Below are 19,860 nucleotides of genomic sequence, written 5' to 3' on the forward strand. Positions count from 1 at the left end.
TCTTATTAATTGCAGATATAAGCATCCGTACATTTTCAGCTGTGATATTGTGGTACGAACTGGTATAAAATGGCTTTCTTTGAATGTTGTTTGGTTTATTTTTAGTGCACAGTTTGCAGGACTTCTTTGTGAAGAGGAAGGCAATGGTGCAGATAACGTCCAATACTGTGGCTACTGTAAATACCATTTTAATAAACTGGTATGTATTTATTAAATTCTATAAATAAATGTTACTGACTTATTTTTTTACTCTGAATTGCCATTAGTGCTAGAAATAATATTTCCATGTAGTTCAAAAAGTAGATTGTATTTCATTAAAACAATGTTTTAATCACAGTTACAGAAGTACTGGCTGGAAATGTTTTTATAAGTGGTACTTAATAGGTGTGTGGGTTCTCCCCCTCTGCCAGAAATAGCATGCACATGTAGTGTTTTTTTTTCATTGAGTTCCTGGAATGTTTTCTTTTTCTATTTGTTTAGGTGCCTTCAAGGAATTCAGTCCATTTTGGAATAAACTAAAAAATACTACTCCTAGAGAATAAAGCACTCAGTTTCTTTCTGCTTCTGTTACTCTTCTGCCCCACCTCTTTTGTTCTATCTCTCACTGTGTAGCCAATGAGTATTCCCTGTCTGTAAATTCTCTGAAACACACCCTTCAAGGAAATGACTTGAGGTTTGATTTTTAAAAACAAGCAAGGAAATGAAAAACACTGAAATTTCTCAGTTAATGCAGTAGGTTTTGGATCAAACCTCTGGAGTCTTTCTTATCACTTCTTACTTGTCAGTTCCAGATACCTGTTTCTGTGTACATGTGTGAGTGTGTGGACTTGAGGGACTTACTGACGTTTAAAAAACGTTATTTATTAATACTAAAATATATGGACTTATGTTCAGATACTGCTGTAAGTATAGTTAAACTTGCAGATTACTTGTTTTCACTACAAAAAAAGTTGAATACTTGGTGTGTGACTTTTAGGTTGCAGTGAGGTAAAAACAGGACTAGTCAACCACTTCAGCTTTCTAGAAGATAAGTTTGGTGAGGTTAGTTCTGTGCTCTTGTAAATACTGATAAATTTGCTTGATAATGAAGATGTCAGGGCTTTCTAGGCCTTTACTAAGCTACAATTTTTTTTTTTACTATCTTGAGCTAAGTATATACAAAAAGAGCGAAAATGGTCTGTTACTTAGTGGTGAAGGCAAACCCTTACACTGTTATGCCTTTGATTAGACTGTTGCAGTGCTGCTATGATTGAGAACAGGTATATTTATTTAAAAAACAAGTTTAATGATAAAGACGTAACTTTATATTTGACATATAATTAGTTAGCTTTCTGTTATGAAGCTATATTGGTAAGAACAGTAAAGACTGGCAAGATTGTTTTAAGTGTTTCAGTTTTTCTTTAGGATTATTGTGACTGTTAAAGCCTGGTAAATACAGATACAGTATTTACTGCTGAAGATGGTGGGTGTTGTATTCCACTATTCCACTGAAAACTGGTTGACAAAACACTGACCTGAAATGTCTTTAAATGCTACCTCAGTTACAAGAAAAGAACCAGTATTTAGAACACTGGCCTAGCATGAAGTATTTGCAGTCCTGAACCAGGCTCTCAGACATTACAGAAATACAGGCAATTACATCTGCCACTTCTAATCACGGACACGACTGTAGCATTCTGTATCCTGGTTTTTAATCCATTTTAATGAAAATATACCCGATGGGTAGCTTGAATAATAAATAAGTCATGAAGTCACCTTGCAATGCATTTCAAGCATGTGTCAGGGCATCACTGTGGCTTCATGTGATACTCACTTGAGCAGCATCTTTTTGTTTTATGTTATGAAAACTTGAAAATGTGTCTAGCATCTTTTAACCTTTAAAAAGTGGCATATTTCATTTCTCTGTGGAAAGCATATCTTGCAAATTTGCGGGAGGTGTAAAAGTTGATACAGGGCCAGGCTTATTTCCTGGTGTACATTCAAGTAGTCTTGTGAATTTTAGTGTCAGTAATTAGTCAGTTTTCCCTTAACTGAAGCATTGAAGTTTTTTCCTCAAACAGTAGGGCATCTTGTCAGTTGCAATGCTTTATACTTTTTATTTATTCAAATGGTTCCTTTTCTCTGTCCATAAATATATTTTCTCTTTTTAGAAAAAGAGCAAACGGGGATCTAATAGGTCATATGATCAAAGTTTAAGTGATTCTTCCTCTCACTCTCAGGATAAACATCATGAGAAGGAGAAAAAAGTAAGTGGATTTGTCGTTGCTAATTATGTGGCACATCTGCTTAAAAGTAGCACTTTCTGATAAATTTAAGTTTTGCTTAAAAGTGTGAAGAAAATCTTGTTCTGAAGCACTGAATAATAAAAAACACATGATAAACCATAGGTACTGGCATCCAATGAAGAAACCTCTTCAGGTGCATTTGTATATGCACTTTCCTGTTTCTGTTTTTATTCAGTTTTGAGATACACATTGAAATATACCCATTGGGAAGGCTGTTCCATGTAACTTCCTTTGCCTTAGTTTTCTGTTAGAGCTTTTCTTGTATACCCTTCGTGACTACACTGGTAAGACAGTAGACATTTTAGCAACTGTGTGGCTAAACGTGTGCATCTGATTCCTTAGGTTTCAACCTGTTGTATCTTCTTCTCATGTCAAAGAACTGACATCTCTTCTTGACACATTTTATTGGTACTGGTAGTCAAGCCCACTGTGCTGGTAAAATACCTTGTTACTCACCTGGGAAATCTTACTGTGAGGGTGCAAAGAACATAACTGCTGATTTCTAATGTTGGTATATTCTTTCAAATAATTTGACTTCACATATTATTAAAAAGAATTTTAAATCTATGATGATTACTATTTTAGGTTTTTATTACTGCTGAATTAACTGTTGTCTGTAGGAAGTTTGTCATCTAAATTCAACAGAGGGTGATAACAGACACAATAATGCAAATATGCTTTGGCACTTCTTTTAGGCCTCTAAGAATACATGCATAACTGCTCACTTGCACACATCCTATACAAATAGCTTAATAGGATTTTCTGTGGATGTGGGTAAACTTAGTTTTACATTGTTTAAAATCATTACATAAAATTGAAACCAAAGAATCTTTTGACCAAATGTGTATTATACAAAGGAGCTATATTTATAGAAACAGGAAATTGAATTGCAAATGTCAGTCTTTAGACTCTTAGTCTCCTTAATATTTGATTTGGATTTTAAGATCCCTTCCATATTGTATAGATGTTGATCACCAGTTGCTCTTGGATAATCTTCTAAAAAGTATCTTTAGACTTGTTTAATGGTGTAGGTGAGTTGTTCGTCTTTATCTGGTAATGCAGACTGTGATGCAGTCATAGCTCTAAATCTAAATGTAGGGCTAAAATAATAAAAGTATGGGGTTTTGGCAGGCTTTTTTTTTTTTCTCAGTAACACGCTGGTAGAAAAAAAAAATTTGAATTACAGACTACAGAATTAGCTGCAAGGTAAACCCTTACTAATATTTGCCATATTTTTTTCTTAGTTTTTCACTACTGTCATATTTCAGGTCATGTTTTATCAAAGTATGTGCATGGATTTTTACTCACATTGACAAAACTTGTAAGTTGGTGGGTTTGTGTTTTTTTTGTTTTGCTTTGGGTTTTATTTTTTGTTTTTTTCTTAAATGACTTTGACTGAAGATACTGTGCTTCCTAGTTCATGATACCTGTGAAATCTTCAGGGTATACTTGGAGGGACTTTCAAACTGAGTGTGTTCAGTCAATGGTGTCAGCTATTTTTTCAGCTTATGCTGTATATTTGATATACTGTTTTAAGTATCTTGGAAGCGTAGGCAATTTTTTAGGGTGACTTTCCTTATTTCCTCTTCTGTAAATCCCTTGAGAATCTAGATTTTTTGTCATGTTACAGTAAATATTTATATCTTTCTTCAGAGATACAGTAGAGTTTGTGTGTGTGTGTGTGGCACCCACAACCCCCTCAAGGCCACTGCAGTTTCTGCTTTATCTTTCATCTTTGTTCTTTGGAAATCTGGATAATCTGATCTGTAGGCATCCTTAAAGCTTTTTGTTTTGCCAAGCTGTATGAGTTGTGGTTTGGAACCACTTTTGTTGCTCAGACCTCAAAAGCTATCCATTTGTGTGTGTGAAATACTACACTGCAGTAAGAAGAGGTTGGTCTGAAAATGTTAGTATAGGTAACTGTCATTTTTACAAACAGACTCAGCTGAAAGCCTGTTTCCCTTCATAGTATGTGTTTAATATCTTCGGGGCACTCTGCCAACAAAATTGGTAACAAATATGTAAGGATATAATAATTTAAAAAATCCTGAACAAATCTAACCAAACCTTTCGTATGATTTAATTTTCATGGTGATGTTGAAACTACAGAATAAATAGCTTCATTATATTCTGATTACTGCTGCCTAAGCATTGTTAGTTTCTGTGGCAGAGATGCTATATAGAAATGATTAGTGATGAGACTGTGTTCCTCATAAATAGGATTGGTAGTACGTTGCTTGACATTCCATTATAATATCCCTTTTCTTCACGGCCCAGGTGTTTACCTCAGGCTTTCTTGGGAAAACTTAGGCTGCCATGATCCTGTAGAAGAATGCCTTGCTTTAATGTTACTGGCAGTCTCAAATTTGAAAGGACTAAAGAGGGAACTAAACACATCTGGAACTGGCCTTTGTGTAATACAAGTTTTTTTTTGCCACTAACATGAAAATTAGGCAATGTTACTAGCTTTATATGTTTATGACTTCTGAAAAATGTGAATATATTATGTAGTAAGTAACTACTGTATAGCAGCTGAATTACACAGTTGCCTTTTCTACTAGACGTGCTTTGGTCTGAGCTGAGCAGGAAGGGGAAATTTAAAACTCTGCTATTATGGCTCATATAATGTAAATTAAACCAAAAAAATGGTCTTGTGACTGAAGACTGCAGATGTCTATTGAAGACGTAAAAAGAGCAAAATAGTGTCAAGGAGCCTCATGTCACTATCACAGGAGTTGGAGAGTGTCCAAGGAGAACCTAAAATGCAGGAGCCAGGGTAAGTGTTCTAAATACTGAGCTGCTAATGCATTATGGGCATCTTTTTGGTGCTTGTCTTGTTCTTAAAGAAACCTTACAGCTTTTCTGATTTTGTGGATAGAAACTTGGACACCTAAGAAGAGGCTGTGGAAGGGCATCACATTCCGTGTGTTCCACTGTAGGAGTTTGGTTGTTAGGCCCATGGGAAGGGAAAATTTAAAACATTGAAAGTTTCCATAGGCTGCGTGTTGGTTTGTGCATTTGGAACTGCCCGGACTTTCCCGATATGTTGTGAAGGAGCCTATGCTTATGTGTCAGGGCAATGAATTTCGTTTGTGAGAAAGATGCTTGGTGCTATTTAATGTATTTTAATGCTGTTGTAAGCTGTTAAAAGGCAAGATGTAAACACTCAGATCAAGTGTTCCTGAGGCATTTCCTCACTGTCTGAACAACCAACTGTGAAAAGGTAAAATGGACCTGCCATGCGTCACATAAGATTCTGTAGTAAAAATAGGATCAGAATGCAGGTTTTTGGGTTACCATTCAGCTGTATAAGTAATGGTTTCTTTTTTCTCTTAAAAATCAAAGCAAAACAAAAATCTGATTTAGTCACAAAGAGTCACTTTATGGTGCTGCACAGAGTGTTTTAAAGATTATTCTGATTGTGTCGTTCCTCTATGAATTGCCCCATTTCAAAATAAGTGATGTCACTTGAACGCTGGGAGTTTTCTGTAACTTTTTAGGGAAAAAAGCTCCAGACTCATCTCCGTAATGCAGTAGTATCCCATTGCATTTTTATTAAATTTGTACGTTTTGTTTATCAGTTTAATATATTTGACTGTTTAATCCTTTCAACTGCTCTCGATGGATGAAGCAAAATTGTAAGAATGCTAAAGATAACTAGAAGAAAAGTGGTTTGCAACCACTTTGAAATTATTTCAATTTTAATAATTGAAGTAATACTAAATAAGTATTATTCAAGTAAGAGCTGTGTGGTGTAGATGCTAGTGGTGATGCTTATCCATGTTAACTTACTCCAAATTCTGTTCGGTCAGAGGGAAAGAAGCATGCCTCCAAAATACCTCTAAAGGCTATAAATAAATATAAATATAAACCACATGTATCTCAGTGTATAGGTACACTAATACCTAAGATGCAGAACCCAGTTCCTGTTTCCTGAGACTGAATTTTTGTGTGGGTTCCAGGGGTTCAAAAAGGGGGATGTCTTCATCCTTCAGTCTTTACTGTTGTTGCCAATGAATAGCATTTCTCTTTCTGGGCACCTGTTCTGTACTGACTTCCGCAGGAATGTAGAGTTTTCATTTTTAATACCTCTCTTCAAGTCAAATTCTGTTGAAAGTCTGTTTGGGAATACTGACGACGTGTGACTGTGTAAACAAAATTTCTTTAGAAAGCTGCTCTATCTGAGTATATTTACAAATAGATACTTTTATCTGCAGGATTAAGAGGAAAGGTGACAATCTCGTTTGACTTGTTGCTCACTAAAATTGTCTGTTAACTTGTGCTATTTTCTGTGTATACAACTGTCATCCTGATAATGACCTGCATGAAATCTGCTGGAGCTGGCACCAGTTGGTATATATAGATGGCACAGCAAAATGATCTCTTGTGGAGGTCAAGAAAAAATACATAAGAACATAAGCTCATTTTGATTTGTATTTTCTTTTCCTTTAGTAAGAGAAAAAGTAGGAACTTTTTGTCTCAGTTCTCAAGATTATCATGGAATTACTGATTTGATTACCTCATTTTTTTTAACCTTACAGGAACACATCATATATATTATTGAAAAAAGAGTAATGCTTTTAGTGTACATTAGCACAGCAAACACCTCAGTAGTATTAAGCTTGTCAGCTGGGGTTAGTTAATTATTATAAAATCAAAAGGACAAACACACCACCTCAGGTATACTTAAAAACTGTTCTGCAAGATGTAGAATTTTGTAAGGCTGCCTAAGTTACAACTGTCTTTTTCCATCTCAAAGTACACATTTTAGTCTTTGAGTTTTCACTGTGAAAGAAAATAACTCAAAACCCCAGCCAGCAGCTCATCCCCACACAGCCACATCCCGCACTCGTTCTCCTCTCTTATGGGATGGGGGAGAGAATCAGAAGAGTAAAAGTGAAAAAAACTTGTGAGTTGACATAAAGACAGTTTAATAGGTAAAGCAGAAATTGTGCATGCAAGCAAAGCAAAACAAGGAATTCATTCACTGCTTCCCATGGGCAGACAGGTGTTCAGACATCCCCAGGAACGCGGGGCTCCATCACATGTAACTTTACTTGGGAAGACAAACGTTATCACGCTGAACATCCCCCCTTTCTTCTTCTTCCCTGACTTTTACATACTGAGCATGATGCCATATGGCATAGGATATCTTTGGTCACTTAGGGTCAGCTGTTCTGTCTGTGTCCTTTCCCAGGTTCTGGTGCACCTCCAGCACAGGTGCTGGTGGGGTGAGAAGCAGAAAAGGCCTTGGCCCTGTATAAGAGCTGCTCAGCAAAAATGAAAACATTCCTGTGTTATCAACACTGTTTTCAGCTCAAATCCAAAACACAGCCCCACACCAACTAGGTGAAGTAAATTAACTCTATCCCATTCAAAACCAGCACAATTGCAGTTCTATAGTTGTTACTGTGAGAGATGCAGAGGCAAAGGAGGCTTGAAGTTACTCTCTTTGTTGGTTTTGGATCCTGGATTAATACAAGATTACTAGGACTTTGTAACAGTTTCTAGAAGGTAATCTGGATACTTTTTTACGAAGTTGTATATATGTGCTGTTCATGCCTAGCATGTTTTGTGTGCTGGTAGACAGTATGCAGTTAAAGATGAGCTACGATGTTAACTGACTGAGCCAGGAAAATGGAATGAATTCCTTTTGTTTGCCAATCTGCTTGCCTATTTTGTGATATCTGTGTGAGAGGTATCTTTATGTTATCTTGCAGACAGTGGAGCATTTTGCAGTTTATAATATAATATGTATTTTGAACGTGTAGTTTTTCTAGGAGTGAATGAAAGTGAGCACTGACAATACATAGTTGCACTGATTTAGTTAATATTGCACCATTTTTGATGTTATAAAGTGCTACTCAAGTGTTCAGCACTGGATATCCATTACTAACAATTAATACTAAACTCTGCAAATCAGAGAAGCATCGTATTTTAGTGTTAAATATCAAAGGAGTAGCTCATTCTGGATCAGAGTTGGTAGTCTTGCACCTCACAGAAGCTTTGGATGGCATTTTTATAATTGATTCTTGAGTCTTTTTACCTTTGACAGTTAAAATTATGACCATTATTTCTGTATTTAAGTGAGGCTTTTGGGTATTTAAATAATTGAATCAAGGACTGGTTCTTAAGAACGAGTTTTATGCTTAGAGCTGTATGTGTTTGAGTAATGCTGGCAGTAGTGTCCTACCTCTGCCTATAAACTATCTCTGGTCTGTATCGTTTCATTCCCTGTGACTGCAGCAACAGTGCTGCTGCATTGAATTTTTCTGTTGTGGGTTATACCATTTAAAATGCTAGCTAGATGAATGCCTGAGCAAGGGCTGTTCTTATGAAAATAAGATAAATTAGGATTTGAGTTTGAAACTTGTGAACTGTGGTCATCTTTCATTCTGCAGTTATTATGGTTATATTGCTAATAGCTACTAGTCCCCAATAAGAGGCCAAGCAGATCTGGTATTGGGGATTAGCAAGAGCTGGGCACAGCTTTCCATTCAGGATGTTAGTTGTGATGCGACAGCTCAGGATTTACAGTCTTTGCTGATACAAAGATATTGCAGAAAATCTATGAATGACAAAAGAACCAATATGAGTACTCTGTGCTAATAGAACATTTTGATACATTGGAATTATTTGAGGGAGTCAAACAGCAGCTGAAAAATTAGGGATTTAGGCATTCAGATGATTTTGCTTACAGTAGTCAGTAAGGAAAATAGATTTAAATATGTTGTTGAGGTTTAAAAACTTGGGACAACCAAAGGTAGTGGAGGATAAGGATTTTTGTAATAGCGAAGGCATAAAAATGCAATAATTCTAGGTCAGCCTGAGCAGTTTTGTCTTGAAGGATTAAGCACAGGTAGTTGCTGATAATGTGCATGTGTTTTAATTCTTCCAAAACAGAGGTTAGTCTTCTGTTCCCTGAGCCCATGAGCTCTTGCTTCTCTGTTCTGCATCTTTCTCTTGTGCCTGTTACTGTCCGTCTTCCATGTTCCTTCACAGAACTAATGTAGCTCACTAAAACAGCTGAAAACTCTCTACTTGTATTTTTGTTGCTGCTGTTCAGCAGTTTGAGTGGGCAGACAGAAGGTCTGACAAGCTAAGCACTCTAAGAAAGGTGAGAGTGGGGTCAGAAAACCCTTTTCTTCCTTTGTAACAGTGAACTGAAATGCTGAACTTCAGAACGTATTTTAATGAAATAAAGTCCTGTAGAAACCCCTTTCAAGAAGGCTGTGCATACCTGAGACAAAAATGAATTGCAAATAGGTGTAAATACCTTAAACAAGTTAAATGATACTTCCATATGGAAATGTTATGAATTATTAATGCCATTTAAAAGAAAAGCCAAACTCATTAATTTCTTCTGTACTAGGAGAAATTATAGTTCACTACAAGTGAACTATTGTTCACTTGTATTCATTTTTTCCAAACATTGAAGTCCAAAGTTTGAAAAGATATATTTTGTAACATCTCTTCTGTTGGTAACAGATCAGAGCTAAAATGTAGTTACACGTGTATCCTTAATTTGATATTTTGATGAGATGTTGGTCTTTTTCAGTTGTTTTTCTGAAAGTACGTTAAAGAAATTGAGTGAGCAAGTGTTGATCTTTAGAGTGATGAAACAAGTAAATGAGCTAAAAAAATGAAGAATTGGAACCAAAGTGTATTTGTCAAGTCATATTATGTAATAATTTTGTAGATTGAATCTTTGTGGGAGAAATAGAAGCAATCAGAATGTACTTCCTTCCCCTTCTTCATCCCCCTGCTCTACAAGAAAGCAGAGTGCCGGAGGTGCTATAGAATTCCAGCAATCTAGCAGCATGTAGCTGTTGGAGTTAAGATGGGATTACATAACTTTTTAGAAACAAAAACAAAAAATGAGATTCTTGGTGAGAAATAAAGCTTTCTGATTAATCATGATGTATAAACCCGAGGCATTTTGTATTGGTATTTAGCTGCACCATAAATCAGGGCTCTTCAAGTTGTTCAGGATGAATATTGTTACAGGTGCTTACCCAATGGCTGCATGGCAATCATACCTTATTTTTCTTACAGTAAGAAAGGTTCAGGAGCTGCCTGAATCTTCTCTGCTCAACTATCTTACTTGTGAACCAAGATTAAAGTTCCCTTTGTCAATTTTGTAGTTGGCCTTGTATTTTTTTAATGTATTCTTCCTTGGAATTGTGTCTTCTGCTAAATCTTGGTTTTACAGAATGTACAGATTGCATTTATCTGCTCTGCACAGGAGTTTGGAACATCTGAACTCATTCCTAAGTGTATAAATGGGATATGTGTGTTCTGCCTGCCCTTAATGCTCCCTTAGCTTTCACTTACTGGCAATATTATTTTCAGTCCTTGTTAAGAATCATTTCTGTCCTTTATTTTCCTTACAGTAAAGCTTGTAAAAGGTCAGACATTTGATATCATTACCTTCCCTAGAATGGGGGGGGTTCCCATGTCGTTTTATGGATGAATGTTTATCTTGGTGAACTGTTGCTAAGTTTTTTTTGAATTTTTTTAGAACTGTGGCTGAATAGAGATTTTATGAAAGTGAAACATGCAGAGTTGTCCATGAGGAGCTAACCATTCCTTGTTTTTCTGGCAGTAGGGAAGATGGCTAGTTTGTGTGGCCTTTGAGACAAACTTGATTGAAAACTGTTGTATTTGTTAAATATTGTGGAAATTCTGTTAATCCCTCTGTTAATCCTTTTCTGGATTACAAAGTGGATATTTTAGAACTCTTCTTACACTTTTTATGCATCCTTGTGGTAGAAGAGGGTGCAACTGCAAGAAGTCATTTTCTGGGAGCTATGTCTCTTTGGCTCAGTAGGTTGTTGTTGAAATTTTTATTCTTATCAGTGTAAAAGCTGAGTATTTCTTTCAGAGGTTTTCCTGCAGTGTTCTCCAGTTCTTTGATGTTGTATACATTTGAATTCACATTCAGAAGTAGCGCTTCTTAACTTTACTTGGGAAGAAAAAAGAAAACTAAAAAAAAAAAAAAAAAAAAAAGAAGGAAAAAAGGTGAGAGGAGGTATAACCTAAAGGAGGAGGGAATGTACAGTTAAGGACAGCAGATGTCTTGTTAATGAGATATTTGTATGCAGAAGGCCTTTGGATGGGTTACTACTGCAGTGGCTTTGAGTGGAAAGCTGTAACCTTGATGAGCTGTCCTGGCAAACTTTGTCTTGATGGTTTGGGTCTGGGAGAGGACTTTGATGTGGTTGCTGATGCTTCACTTTACAGAAATCAAGCTTATTCTTTCCAAATGTGTACTCGTTGATGCCCCCTTCCTTCCTGCTGTCCTTGTGTCCATTGTCCTTCCTGACACCTCCTTATGTGTTGGGACTACCGTTTATTTCATTATGTTACAAAACGTAATTTGAAGTCCTCCTAGGTCTTCCTCTGATCAGAATTTTATGCTTCTTTGCCTTTTAGATGAAATTAACACTGGAAGTAACAGAACACTAAAAAGTCAACAGAAAATACCTTAAAACATGTTCATTTAAAAGTTTCATTATTGTTTACTGATACTGTTGTGAAGTTTCATCTTAAAGTGTATTGAAGTCATTGCCCCTTGGCTCCAAAATGATGAATAAAAAAATTATTTAGGATTATTTGAATTTCCCAGTAGAGTGATGAAAGCTAAAGAAACTCAGGCAGTGGTTAGCCATTTCATAGCTTCCTTCTTGAAGCTTGTCTGGGGTTCACTAAAATTGTTACTCAAGTTCTTCTAAACACATACACTGATGATGTAGTAACTTTGGTAGCTTAGCACTGGTGAAAGTCTTTTGTATCAACAGATTTGAGGGATAACATGGCAGCCTTGGTGTAGACGCTTCTGTCTGTTCTTGATCCCTGCTTGCTTTTCTGTTAGTGTGGGTAGCACTTTGGGGACTGTTACATTTAAGATGTTATTGAAAAGACTGTGCAGTGCATTTGAATACTTCCTCTCCATATTATTTTTTTCTTTCCAATGTGTTTTGCAGGTCTAAAAAGAGATAAATAAACAATCTCCCCCCCAGAAAAACACAAAAGAAACCAAAAACAACATCCCTAAACTAAAGTGCCTTTAACCTGTATTAGATTTTAAAAATTCAAAACCTACCTTATGGTGTATGTCATCGTAATTATGACACCTGTACACTTTATTATGAAGGGAAAAACTCCGTATTTCTATCCATGTGGCAGAGTGGAAAAAAACCTCCAAGTTCACTTGAGTGTGTAAAAACCCCAAACCTAAAAATCCCCATCATCTTTTTAAAATGTTCTGTTGTGCCTGTCTTTGAGTTTTAAGAAGTGTACAAGAATTAAAAGAACGTTATACATTGTATTCTAGCAAGTATAGTTTTACAGGATATTTTGGTGATGATACCTTTTTTTACTTGATTTGTGAACTTTTTTAGTTAAACTGTATTTCCTTCCTGGCAAAATTGGTTTATAAGTTTAGTTACATGGATTTGGGCTGGTTAGAGACAAGGTGATCTCTAAGTCAATCACCTGGTATTTACAGTTCATAAAGGCAGCGATAAATGTGTTTTGCTTTCAGCTTTGCATCTAGGATGTCAGTTAACAGATTCTACTTTATTAGAGAATTTTAGAACCCATTCTCTTACTCTCTCAGGCTGATTCCATGAAACAAGTTTCTGATATTTCTTCTGTTGGGACAGAAATAGAAAGGTGATACTTTGTCATACCTGAATAGAGTATGCATGTATTGCATCTCATCCTGGTGTTTGGTGAGAGCAGTTGTGCAATCACTGTTGAACAAATGATGTTCTTGAAAGTCTGGACAATCATTTTAATAGAGAAAGATCAGCATGGGTGGATTTTGAGATTCAAAACAGTTACCGAGTTTTCATATGGATATTCAGACTTACACATCTTTTCAAGCTGCTCAATGGGTTTTTTATACCCCTTGTGTCAACCCATATGTATGCACGTTTTTTACTAGCTCTCTGTAGACACACTCAGTCTGAACAAATAGCCGTACATTGTGCTGTTCTGCAGAATTTTGTGTTAGTTCACAAAAATTCCACAAATACATAAATAAAATACTTGAGAGCCAGTAGCTTGTAAGTAACTTTCTCTCACAGCTGCAGTTTCTTTGCATCTTCTGACACTAAGTAAACCATATTATATTGCTAATGAAAAAATGACTTGTTTATGATTAGACTGGAAAAAATACTGAACTCCTGTATTCTAAGTTTGTTAGTTTTGTCAGAGTGGCTGTTTTTGTAAAGTATTTGTCTAAACTATTCAAACAAATACTGATTCTGTATTCCTCCAAAAATTGATTGCTACCAGTATGAAAGACTTCTGTTATACTATAAAGGCTCTGGGACAAGAAGTTGTTTTCTCTCTGTTTGCACAATTTTGTTCACACTGCCAATGCTTCATGTTTAAAAAATTAAAAAGAAGTGACTAAATTCTCAGCTCTTTTAGGAAACACATTTGATTTGTATAGCTTTTGATATTTTATTCAGTTTACCATGGAAAATACTTATTCTCTAAAATGTATGCCCGTTTTTTGGAAATGAAATCTAAATCAGATTTCACATTGTTATGCATGGAGATGTCAGTAGGGGAGCTAAAGCTAAAACCTTGCATTAATTTACATTAGTATCCCAACAAAAAATACTGTGCCGGTGCAGAGATGCAGGAAGATAGAAATCGTTGCTGAAAAATGAATGAAGATCTCTGAAACAGAAGCCATGTCTCTGTTTTTAATCCAGTTTCTTTTGTTGATTAAGTGATTATTGTAAAGATGGATTATACTAACAACAGTGCATTCATAAATGCTGGTTATAATTGAAGAATTTCAGTTTGTGCTTTGTTCTTCTTTGGTTTTTGTGTTCAGTTTTTCACTTTGAAAACAAATAGAAATACTTGATTTGCCTTTATATAATTATATTATAAAACATTCAAAACATTAATGTGTTTTTCAAATAGCACAGGACATTATTGCCATCTCTCTTAAATTTTGATAACACTTGATGCGATATAGAATTGGTTGTGTTAAAGGTGAAGCTGAACTCAGTTTTTATTGTCTTTTACAACTTCTAGAAATATAAAGAGAAAGATAAACACAAGCAAAAATATAAGAAGCAGTCAGAGTCCTCACCATCTTTGGTTCCATCTCTTACTGTAACTACAGAAAAAGTAAGTCAATGTGTTTTTTCTCCTCTTCCGCTTCAGTTACTTACATTGAAATTTCATGATGTAATCATTCCACTATATATACAGGAGCTTTATAATGGCATAAATTTTATAATTATCAAGCACTCTTGGTACTTTTTCCCATAGTGTAAAATCCTAAAATACTTTGAGGTTTAACATATGGAGAAAGGCTTAGAGTTTTGTATTTAAATTGTGAGTCAGGTGCCAGTGATACTCAAGTGAATTTTATTTTAATTGAGGTATATTCAATAATTGGAGAAGTTTTAGAAAGTCTATCCTTAAAAATTCACCTGTGTATGCTGAGCTGACACTGAACCTGTAAGTTAAAACTGGTAGTTATGAAATTACAGCTTACGCTTCATATACTTACAATATGCCTTATTAGCAGATTGTTTTGTTGGGTTCTGTGATTTTTCTTTCCTGTTGATGTGCTAGAAAATAACTAATTCCAGGGGCAACATGCAGGGTTAAATAATGACAGTTCTCATTGTACTCAGCAAGAATCACTTTTGCTATCCACCAATAAAATGACACCAATGTTGGCACTACAGAATAATGGGCAATACTATTGAGAAATGGGTTTTACGATTTCAAAGTTGGAAAAGGTATGTCCCATTCATGTGGAGATGTTTGGCATCAGAGTTGGAGAATCAAGGTTTGAATTCATTTGTGCTCAGTACATAGGTCACCGTGTTTTAGCAAAGGTGTTGAGGCTTGTGTTAACTGTGTGTGGTTTGGTTGCTGAGGTGTTATATTCAACAAATGTGTGTTTGCATATGGTACATCAAAACCTTGTCAGGACGGGGTGAAGCGATTGAAATACCGACTTTCTCTGGTCTCTGGAAGTATTCTCTCAACTCGTGGTATCAATTTCAAGAATAATCTCCAAGAAAGTTAGATTTTTAGTATACTTTGCATATTTCTTTATTCTTAGTAGTAAGATCAGTAACTTGAGAATGCATACCTGCTAACATCCCATTATTTGGAACTCACACTTCTGTTAAGAGTCTCATTTCTGGTTCTACTGTATTCTATTTGATGCGGTTGTGTCAAGTGAGAGTTAGTAGTCAGTGGTTTTCTGAAACTCTCAAGAACTATTAAAAAAAATGGAAGAAAAGGTAGAGTCAATTTACCACTTTGCTGTTTTGATTTAAGAGCAATTAGAGATTGCAATCAGTGAGTGTGACAGTTTCTATTGAAATTAGGTTGTAGAACACTTTGAGTAGTATTGACTGGTCCACATGATTTATTTAATTTTATTAATTTGCCCTCAACCTACTCCTCTTGAGTTGGAGACAACTTCTAAAATTCATTGCCTGTAAGAGAGGCTTCTTGTGTGGGAACATCTTTAAACTTTACAACCTTTGTTTAGGTTTTACACTATGTATGATCTTATCTTTCTTAAATTACATCCATCTTGTACTTTGATTATCTAATCATCATAAGTTTTTGCAAAAAGGGATATTACTGTATATTTTTGTAAAAGTTAAAGAAAATATATGGAAATATTGATTATCTTTTGCGTCCTGCCTATTAGAACATGCTTTTAATGCCAAAGACACAGCTGGATTCTGTTTTTGTGCTAAGCTTATTTCTAATTGCTTTGTCCTCCCTATCCTTCTCCTAGTTACAAAGTTTACTCCTATGGATAGTCACAGGGATGAGCTAGAGCAAACACTAAAGTGAACAGAAAATCTCTAATTCTAGAATTTAAATTATAGCTGAATTAGACTGAAACAGAATATTAATTATTGAATTTGAATATCATCATGCCCTTTTAGTTTTTTATTTAATCTTTTGCATGTGGATTTTCTTTACCTAACCTGTTTGCTTCATTTATTGCCTTTTTTTTATAGTGCTTCAAATCATCAGAAAAATTTGTGTTGAGTTTTTTAAATGAGATTACTAAGTGTGATTATATTTTTTTAGAACAGCATTGACTGGATATATGGAAGTGATTTTTCTTTTTGTGGTTAGTTCCTTCCATTAATTTTCCCTAAGTCCTTTTAACCCCATTTACATGCATTTGCTTTTCTAGGTTATCAACTCATAATGTGTTCCTCAAAACTTTGAAATTTTAGTAATGAAACAAGCTTTATTTTTTTCTAAGATGAGTATTTGGTTCAGAATACTGTATTAATGTATTACTTTTATGTGTCCTTTTACATAGAGTTGCTAGAATTGATTTGGACCTGATGTCTGTTTCACAGCAGTCTTTCGTACTGAGCACATGACTTTATCATGATATATAATCACTTCTGCCACCATGATGTTCTTGTGGGGGGAACAGAAATTTGAAATAAAATTTGGTTTTCCTTTTTAAAGATGTTAAATCCTTTGTAAATCCGGTGGTAATGACCATTTATGCAGGTGATGTCTTAAAGCATGTTTTTTTCTGGATGAATTGTTTCTGAAGATGGAATCATGAAAGGCTGCATGATAAACTATGGATTTATCTTCTGTTAGTGTACTTGAATTGCCTGTTTGTTCTGCAGAATTTAATTCCAAGAAATTTTACTGATGTTTTGGTCCCTGCTATTTTGAGAGGCACTTTTGCGCATCCATGTAATGTCTCAGCAAATGCTGTTCAGTCTGAATCAGTTAAGTTTGAGAAAGTTGGAAATAAGAGATGCCTGACTACTCTTTGATTAATGTAGTAGCACTACATTTTTTCACTTTTGGAACATAGATAGAAAATGTTTTGAGAAGAACTACAGTAACTTAGGAATTTGAATTCTCTTGCTGCCTCTTCTTCTGCCCGCTTTCTTAGTTGGAAAGGGCCATCAGCCCCATATTTACTCCTCATAAAAAAGTTCTGTCTCAGGTTTTGAGTTTTGGCTCCCACAAGCAGTGCAGGGAGCTGAGGAGTGAGGGTTATGAGCAGTTCATCACTGGTTGCTCTTGCAGCTGCTTAAGGAGAAAAGTCCTTCCCCCGCTCCAGCATTCCTCCCATGGGAGACAATCCTCCATGAACTTTTCCAGCGTGAGTCCATCCCATGCTCCACAAACTGCTGCAACATGGATCACTTTTCCACAGGGTGCAGTCCTTCAGGCACAGCCCGCCTCTAGTGTGGATCCCCCACAGGGTTACAAGTCCTACCAGGAAACCTGCTCCAGCATGGGCTCCTCTCTCCACAGGTCTCCAGGTCCTGCCAGGAGCCTGCTCCATCATAGACCTCCATGGGGTCACAGCCTCCTCTTAGGCATCCACCTGCTCTGGCGTGGGTTTCCTCCATGGGCTGCACGTGGATCTCTGCATCCCCATGGATCTCCATGGGCTGCAGGAGAATCTCAGCTCTGGTGCCTGGAGCACCTCCTCCCTCTCTTTCTTCACTGACCTTGTTGTCTGCAGAGTTGATTCTCTCACATGTTCTCACTCTGCTCTTCTCTGGCTGCAATTACATCTGCCCAATAACCCTTTTTTGTTTTTCCTTCTTCAATATGTTGTCACGGAGGTGTACCACCATTACTGATGGGCTCAGCCCTGGCCAGCATTGGGTCAGTCCTGGAGCTGGCTGGAATTGGCTCTGCCGGACATGGAGGAAGCCTCTGGCAGCTTCTCAAAAAAACCCCCCCTTTCTAGCCCCTCCACTACCAAAACCTGGCCGTGCAAACCCAGTGTTTGTTTTGGGGGTTTTTTGGGTTGGTTGGTTTTTGCTGGGACTCTGCTATTACCATCTGGCGTTTTTGGGGAGAATTACTTGCCATGGTCCTTCCCTTCTCTGTGCAAGGCCACTTCCTTATACATCTACATAGGGCTAAAGGCCACTCAAACCTTGGAATGTACTACGTATGTTAAGAGTGATTATTGCACATTTACCATAAATCCTCAGAAGGTTTAAGAGTAGCTGCAGATGGATGGTGTAGCTCTTCAGGGTGCACAGAGTGATAGATGGAGACCATAAAAATGACAGTAGCTCTCTGTGCTTAGGGTATATTTCATCATGTTGGTGTTCATGATTCTCTGACTAAGAATGTAGATTTCAGTACACCTTATAGCACCTTCTGAAACGCAAATACCTGTTTGAGCAAAATTTTCCAAAGCAGAACTGTGTTGTGCGTGCATATTCTTCAAAATCTGCCAGGAGTGGGATTCAGGCTTGCAGTCAAGCCACATCACAGCACAGTGTTTGCAAATTAATGCCTACTTGTCATTGCCTGGCCCTGGTATGCAAGTAGATTGAAATACTTGCTTTCCTCAAAGCTTGTATATTTAGTTGTCTTCTGTCATTTGCAACTGAAAAGTAAGGTTTATGTAAATGCCTTAGCTATTTTAGTAAAAGATGGAAAACTTTGTATAGCTGGTATACAAAGCTTTATGTAAAGATGAAGAAAACATTCTGTTGTAGGCCAAAATTCAGCAAGCATCCCACTTGGGGCAGGGAAAACTTGTGTATATGCTCAATTTTAAGAGGCATTTGTTTGTGTGGTCTTTAATGGAGATAACTAGGTACTATTTTAAATTCTAGTCTGTAAAGAGCTGAAAAACAGCTCATTACGAATAGATGAATAGCTTCTAGGTTTGATCCGTTTTTTTTAAGGAGCTTTAAAGAGCTGTTTTACTAAATAAATAGAGTATAAATATCAGTAGAATGTTCTTTTCTTTTTCCTGATTTTGTTTTCATTTTCTTTCTTATGTTATTAAAATTCTGTTATCACAACTCCACATTTTTTTCAGTCATGAGAACAATAATATTCCCTTGTATGGTTTCCTAATGTTCTGCATGCAGTTTCCCTGCCCACTTAATTACTTTCTGTGAAACCTCTTTTGACTATTGTTCACCAATAGGGACAATTCTGGCAAAATTTAACAGACGAATAATGGACCTAAAGATGAAATTTTTGAAAGCCATGTGGAGAGCGTAGGAGAAGGGCCAGAATTCTTGGGGGTGGGTAGGGGTTGAGGAAGAAATTTGCATTGGGAGCTCAAGAGTGTTTTTCTACCTGTCAGAGAGAGGGTTTGAATTAAGTGTGTCTCGGTCAGCTCTCTCATGTGTCTTCTTTACTTGGTGGTTCTTAAGGAATTTGATGAATGTGGGATGGTTCACGTGCCAGGGAGTTGGTTTGGTTTTGAGACTACAAAGTCTTAAAAATCCAAGTTCTTAGGTTTTGAAGTCTTCAGCAGTTCCACTGCTGATGGAACAGCACTTCCAGTTTAACAAAAAAGGCATAAAAATTGTATGTTCAGAAAAGCATTAAAAGCTTAGTTTCTAATTTTTAATTTTAAGCATAAAGTAACAATATCATATTTAAATAGACTATAAAGGCTGTAGCCATTAGATTTTTCCATTTAGCTCAGTGAAGTAAAAATTTCAACCAAAGCCACTGTGCATTTTTTTTCCACAAAATGATGTTTTTTTCAGTTGTTTGCTGAGAATCTTCACAGTTCAGCTTCTGT

At 36.3% G+C, this 19,860-nt stretch overlaps 1 protein-coding gene across 4 annotated transcripts in view; it reads left to right on the forward strand.

Moving 5' to 3' along the window:
- Window positions 1-19,860, forward strand: part of MLLT10 (myeloid/lymphoid or mixed-lineage leukemia; translocated to, 10) — a 127,943-nt gene that overhangs the window by 43,991 nt on the left and 64,092 nt on the right. For 3 of the 4 annotated variants that reach the window (XM_008639308.2, XM_017741440.1, XM_017741439.1), the window contains 3 exons: window positions 106-199; window positions 2,151-2,246; window positions 14,349-14,444. In XM_008639308.2, the coding sequence (XP_008637530.2) occupies window positions 106-199; window positions 2,151-2,246; window positions 14,349-14,444 (286 nt within the window). Of the gene's footprint in view, window positions 1-105; window positions 200-2,150; window positions 2,251-14,348; window positions 14,445-19,860 lie in introns of all 4 variants that reach the window. The other variant, XM_017741441.1, reaches the window with a different exon arrangement.

The sequence above is a fragment of the Corvus brachyrhynchos genome, unplaced genomic scaffold (genome assembly GCF_000691975.1).
Source record: "Corvus brachyrhynchos isolate BGI_N302 unplaced genomic scaffold, ASM69197v1 scaffold167, whole genome shotgun sequence".
NCBI classification, from domain to species: domain Eukaryota; kingdom Metazoa; phylum Chordata; class Aves; order Passeriformes; family Corvidae; genus Corvus; species Corvus brachyrhynchos.